The following is a 6708-nucleotide window of genomic DNA, read 5'->3' as shown; positions in this document are numbered from 1 at the left end:
TTAAACTGGAAATGGAACCACAGTCAGACAATGACTACATATGAAAGGATTGTCCAGTTTATAATTGTAGAACTGCATCAAGTATCCCACACAAAAATCAAATGTTATGTCCTATAAAAGAATGGGCCACTTGAGTGATTGCCAAACTATAATAAAGAAAGAACTGCTTGCTACCTGGAATAGCCAGATCTAAACCAGTATGTGCAATGCGTATTAGAAGTTCTAATGTAAATTAAATGCAAGGCTACAATTTTTTCTTTCATTTGGATACAGTGAACAAGTATCAGATTTTTATTGTTACATTTGTATTATTACCTAATGTCTGTCTAAAGTCTGTAAATATACTGTAAATAGGCAGTTTCATTGGCTCATTGTGGCAGTTGGGCTGTATTGTTCATCTTGGTGCAAATTAACCACTCTGCTTCAACTAATTAAAAACAGTAGATATTCTATGTGGCTTTATTTGTACAGGAAACAGGCAAGTATTTTAAAAGAATGCAATTTACTGCTTTACAAAAAAAACACTCCAGCTATGACAAAAAAACCTTACACAGAGTAACATTATTTTTTACAGAAAGCCAAAGAACGTGGCGCAGTAGTTATAAAAGAACCATGGATTGAGGAAGATGAAGGTGGCAAAGTGAAATACGCTGTTTTACAAACTGTAAGTTTTGACTCTCATTCAAGGGTTAATTGAATTATCATTTCTCTACTGACACTAGGGATTATTGAAAGCTGCTATTTGTTTCCCTTATCCCCTCAGGCACTGTTTTGTCCAGTGATTAAACTCTCTCTTTGATCTCTGGCTTCTCTCTGATGAGCTAGTTTTCCCTTCTGACAGTCACTGAGAGGGCGGACTTCATTTCACTTCCTAGGCTATTTGCCTGCAGCAAATTCTTTGTAGGAGAACTGATAGACATTGTAGAATACACATGCTACTATTTCACTTTTTTTTTTCTTTTGCAGTATGGAGATACTACACATACCCTTGTTGAGTACCTGGGGCCATATCAAGGTGTATTCCTCCCAGGTTTCAAAGGGCCACTGTTTAGAGATCCAGTGCTTGCTTCCTTGTAAGTTCATACTGATATGATAAGCTTTTAAAAATAGCTTCTTTGAAATAGACTGGGAATGATTGGATGTACAACACTGAGTGTACATAATATCTGAAACCCATTAATGTGCAGTACATATAGGCTTCTTTCTATTAGTCTGCAGTGTACACATTTATGTGAAATTTGGGAGGTGAAATAAACTTTTATATTACCATAAAGATGTTTATACTGAACATCATGGGACTACATACCTAAACTACAAGTAAAAATATAAATATACAGCATACCTCTATGCTCATAATAGGTTCTACCAAAAACGGATTCATATAAATGTTAGAACTCTCTGATTTCTTAACCTGATTTTAGATCTGTGTCCTCCTGCAATTATTTTGAGCTTGTTTAATTCTTTTCTATAGATTTCCCAGTGATCTTGCATCATAGAGAATGTGAAACTCTTAATACTTTACAGCAGAGGTCGCAAACCTGTGGTCTGCAAGAACATTTTGGTGGTCCTCAACTCTAGCAGGAGAAGGACCTGGCTGGGGGGTGGGGACGCACCAGCCAGAGCCGCGAACCATCTCTTCCTTATGGATTGCAGGCTCAAGGCAGGTTGTGTCTGTGGACACCACTCCCCCATTGCAGGCCCAGATCTGTGATGGGGGAGTGGGCAGGTTCTGGCATCATGACGTCACTCTGGGGGAAGTTTGTTTCCCTTTAATTGACACACGGATCCCTACACATGTGCAGTCTGGAGTCCGTAAATTTAGTGGTCCCAAAAGGTTGGCAACCACTGCTTTACAGCACTCAGGCCAGATCTATAAAAGAAATGTCAGGGAGAATTTTCCTATATATATAAAGTTATGAAGATATATAGGCTTTACCTATACCTGACATATCAGTTCTGGGCGAGTTTGACAATATCAATCAGAAACTAAAATTATTTAGTCCACTGCTAGGCCAACTGCAGGTGTGTAGCACTGGCTTTATCTGAAGTAGTCCTCATCAACCATTGCTTTGGAGAGAAGTTCTTAGGTGGGATTGTAGCAGTTGGCAGAAGATATCACTTGGCATGCTAAATGACAACAGTGAGATTCGGGCAGCTAAGGTAAAAGATGAGAAAAAATCAAGAGAGGGCGAGTGGAAAAAAAGTATGTGTGAGCCTCTGAGGGTGCTGGCAGCAAGAAGGAATCCTAATAAGGGACCACAAAAGAAAGGCAAGGTGATAATGCATCCACTAACCCTCCAAGAAGAAAGACAACAATGAGTCAAATTAGGAATACATCTACTTTAAAATAGTGTTCTGAGAGCTCCAAATACAGACATCCAGGTGTTTTGTTAGAATGCCCTAAAGCAGCCTAGTGCAATACAGCTATGCCTGGATGAAGAACACAAGCTTTGAATTTTGGCTTCATCTGTATAGGTATTTAATACCTTCTTAATTTGAAATATTTGGTGGAGTGTATGTGTACACATTATGAAGTGCATTTGCGCATGAAGACTAAACAAATAAAGAGAAAGAGAAGCAAAGAGGATTTAACTCCTGCATTTGTTTTAGTGATCGAGGTTGAAGGCGCCACCTTCTTTAAGGCCTACTCTAACTGTTTCAGCGTCCATGTCATTTTACTGCTACCATGACAGTAAATCATTGATAGGTAATATAAATATTGGGTATTAAAGAATTTACCATGTTTCAGAAATGTATAACCCATTTGCAACCTGACATTTTTTTTTTTGGCTTTGGATAGAAAGGTTATAACTGGTTTTTATTGTTCTTGGGGGTTCATTTAAAGAGATTTCCTTTGATTTACTGTAATGCAAACAATATTCAACAAAAAGAAGTGAAGCAACTCAGTAACAGCTATGCAAAAAGGAATAAAATGCTTTAAAAGAGATTTCGGAGATGCCAGAAAATTTTTTTCAACAGATATCTTGCCATATAATTATACAGTATGCACACATTCTCTAAGCATGTTATGCATGTTATGTACTCGATCCAAAGCAGAAAAAAACAAAACATTTTGACTCAATATACAAACATGCACACTAACTTTCAGCTTTGAATAGACTAGTTCCCGGTATCTTAAAAGTAAAACACACTTTCTGTGTAAGGTCATTTGTAGAGGATCCAGTTTGCTTACCAAGAGACTGAAGACCTGGCTGCTCTCGCTTAGCCTTAAGACGCAACATAATCTAATAAATATCTAGTGAAAATTTGATTGCCTAGCATTTTGTACATGAATTGTGATAGACTATGCATGTATTTACAACTGCAACTTTATAAATGTTAAAAATATTTATGATATTTTGTTTTACATAAAAACAGATAAAAGCAAAAATAAATACCAACCTACCACTTTCTCCCACAGGCCTTCAGGTTGTCTTAGATTCATTGATCACATTGTTGGAAATCAACCTGATAATGATATGGTTTCTGTGGTGGACTGGTAAGTACATCCTGGGCTAATTTAATAGAGCTACTGAGATGAAATAGTTAAATATTTGGGGATGATGAAGTCACAGATGTTAAACAGCCTAATTTGACATTGCTTATTAATCTCATGTCATTTAGTTGGTCTCTTATTGCAAGTACTCAACATCCTAATCCAAATCAGGGATCATAAGTAGGTTAGTACATACACTGGACGTATGTGTCTGCATCACCAGAGCCACAAAATCAAGTTGCTATAACAGAGTTTTTAGCTCTGTGGCAATTTCAGCCTCTGCTAATAAATATAACTACTTGTTAGTAGCCATGAATTGTAGATGTGCATTGATTTTACACATCTCTGGAAGAGGTTTCATTGAGGAGTAAGTATGCCACAATAGTTACATTTCCTAAAAGAGGTATCAAATTAAGGTTTACCCTTACCCGATAACATCAGTTTGGACACTCAAAAAAAAATTCATTCATTTTCATGAATGAATGCTACTGATAGAGGATAACGTCCCAGGATAAGGTCAATGCTGGGAATGTCTGCACAGGGCAAAAGCAATTGGCAAACTATGCCACAATCAATCCACATAAGAATGAATGCACTCTGTGAACTCCTAAATTATCTTTCTCATTTAGAAACACATAGCCTTTATTTAATATACAGTGACTATACTAGGTGACATTAATCCCGACTGCACCTGTTTTATGCCTGGAGGCAGAGGTGTAGCTTGCCCTGGACCAATGTTTGCTGTTTACATAAATGCTGTATCTTCTAAACATCATCTATGGTACATTAAGAGTTATTCCAAACAGTAAATTAGAACCTGCCCTGGAAAATTACATTTAGGTCAGACTGGATGCTGCGGGTAGGTAATGAAGTATCTTGGTTTTTGCACTCTAATAGGCCCCAGGTTTTTAAAGATAAGTGACAGCAAACATCCACATATTAGTCTCTATGAGCCTAAGAAAATGTGGCCCAATAAAGAATCAGTTAGAGCCTGTATACTGCTGTTAATTGTACTGTAATATTGGAACTGCAGTTTATAACTTGCCTCTGGAAGTAATGTATTGGTGGTGCTCTTTGAAGTAGATAAAGATCTTTCAGTTCATTAATCAAACTCTGAAGCTACCAAGTAGGAAAGTTCAGAGCTCAAGTCCAATTTCATAATAGCAATGTCACTGCCTTAAATGAGTCACAATGGCTCAGAACTGATATGATTGAGAAACAGCTGGGAAAAATTAAGGTTGACAAAGCACCAGGACCTGATGGATTACATCCACGTGTCCTCCAAGAGCTGATCTTAGTTATTTCAAAGCCATTATTTCTAAATTTTAGAGACTCTTTAGTTACTGGCAAGGTACTGATGGATTGGCGTAAGGCCAATGTGGTTCCTATCCTCAAAATAGGAGCAAAGTTATGGCTAGGTAACTACAGACCCGTTAGTTTAATGTCCATAGTTGGAAAGGTCTTTTTTTATCAAAGAGAGTTTGATAAAAAAAACACATAGGGGAGTTTCTGCTAGGAAATAATATTATAAGTGATGGTCAACATGGCTTCAAGAAAAACAGAAGTTGTCATACAAATTTACTCTCTTTTTATGAGGAAGTAAGTAAACAGGTAAACAATGGAATAGCAGTTGATATCTATGTCTTATAGGGTTTTATATCTGGGATATGTTTATTTCCCTAGTGGTTGAACTTGATGGACTTATGTCTTTTTTCAACCTAACCTACTATGTAACTATATACCGAGTACAACACAGAAGTGACTGGAGCCATTGAGACATTGAATGGCAGAACATTGCACAGACATTGCACTACAAGACTATAGTGACAGGAAAGCTACAGTTCACCTGTCATAGCAGAATGACGCACTGCACAAGAAAAAGAACTGCTAATCTGTACAAAGGTGTCTCAGGTAATTGAACCCTGACACCAAGCCTGAACTGACTTGGCTGCCCATCACTGCTCATCTCAGACTGCCCTCCCACCCTCTCTGCCTCCCTCCCAACTCCCCACTGTTACACGGAGCCTTCTCATGCACTGAAAGACATCCCCAGCATCCCTATAGACGTACAGCGGGGCTGCTGGTAAACAGCAGGGAGGGGTAAGGCAGGGCTCTGCAATCGATTAGCATTGCCTTAGAAATCGACCAGTAGATCGCAATCAACCTTTTGGGCACCCCTGATCTAAAAGTTACCATGTAGCAACTCAGCATATAGATAGATTTCAGGTTTTATTTACCTGTTTATTTGCAATGTAAAGGTTTCCATATCTATTACTTACAAAGTTTCAATACTGCTATCTATATTGATTAAAAAAAATAGATTGACAATATGTATTTCTTGCTTCAAATTTTCTAGGTATCAGAATTGCTTACTGTTTCATAGATTCTGGTCTGTAGATGATAAACAGGTTCACACTGCTTACAGTGCATTGCGTTCAATTGTGGTAACAAATTATGAGGAGACCATAAAAATGCCAATAAATGAGCCAGCTGCTGGGAAGAAAAAGTCACAGATTCAGGTACAATTTCTATTGAGTTCCTGTTTTTTGGCTTGAAGACCATAAAAATGCCAATAAATGAGCCAGCTGCTGGGAAGAAAAAGTCACAGATTCAGGTACAATTTCTATTGAGTTCCTGTTTTTTGGCTTGAGTGTAATGTGTAAAGATTTATCCAGTAGTAAAAATATTGTGTTTATGGCTTTTGGATATCTACTGGTGATCACTGGGTGCTCAGAAACAGTTACATCTAGCATTTTTCAGGCCCTTGTAAACACTTGTGCAAGCATCTTCTGCACTTCTCTCCAGCATATATTGCCCTGGTATACCTTGTGGACATACTGGATACAGTTATACCACATGCAATCCTCTTCTATACATTCCCCAACCATTTCCATTTTAGAATGTGTACACCTCTGTTAGGAAATTGAAGCCCTGGCTCTATCAGAATGGATGCCTCCAAACAGAGATTCAGTTTAAAAGAAGGCATGGTAAATCAGTATTAGGATAAAAATCAGCTGTAGGTGCCTATAGGCAATATTGGAGGCAGTTTTTTTGGGGGGGGCACAGCTTTTAGAACTGAATTTCACAATGATACTAATTCAAGATTTCAGGTAATCGTAAACAACTTCATAAAAAATAGTGCGTCCTGTATGTTTTATGTACCTGCCTACTTGTATTTTTTGTAGCCACACCTTTATAATACACAGCTGATT

At 37.8% G+C, this 6708-nt stretch overlaps 1 protein-coding gene across 1 annotated transcript in view; it reads left to right on the top strand.

The window, feature by feature from the left end:
* LOC140342403 (4-hydroxyphenylpyruvate dioxygenase) overlaps window positions 1–6708 on the top strand; it is a gene marked incomplete in the record, with an annotated part of 25637 nt that overhangs the window by 14674 nt on the left and 4255 nt on the right. Inside the window, 4 exon segments of the mRNA XM_072428572.1 lie at window positions 575–664; window positions 967–1073; window positions 3422–3499; window positions 5853–6015. Of these exon segments, the coding sequence (XP_072284673.1) occupies window positions 575–664; window positions 967–1073; window positions 3422–3499; window positions 5853–6015 (438 nt within the window).

This window comes from Pyxicephalus adspersus, chromosome 1 (assembly GCF_032062135.1).
Source record: "Pyxicephalus adspersus chromosome 1, UCB_Pads_2.0, whole genome shotgun sequence".
In the NCBI taxonomy this organism is placed as follows: Eukaryota; Metazoa; Chordata; class Amphibia; order Anura; family Pyxicephalidae; genus Pyxicephalus; species Pyxicephalus adspersus.
Note: the sequence above shows the minus strand (reverse complement) of the source record. Positions and strands in the feature narration are given on the sequence as shown.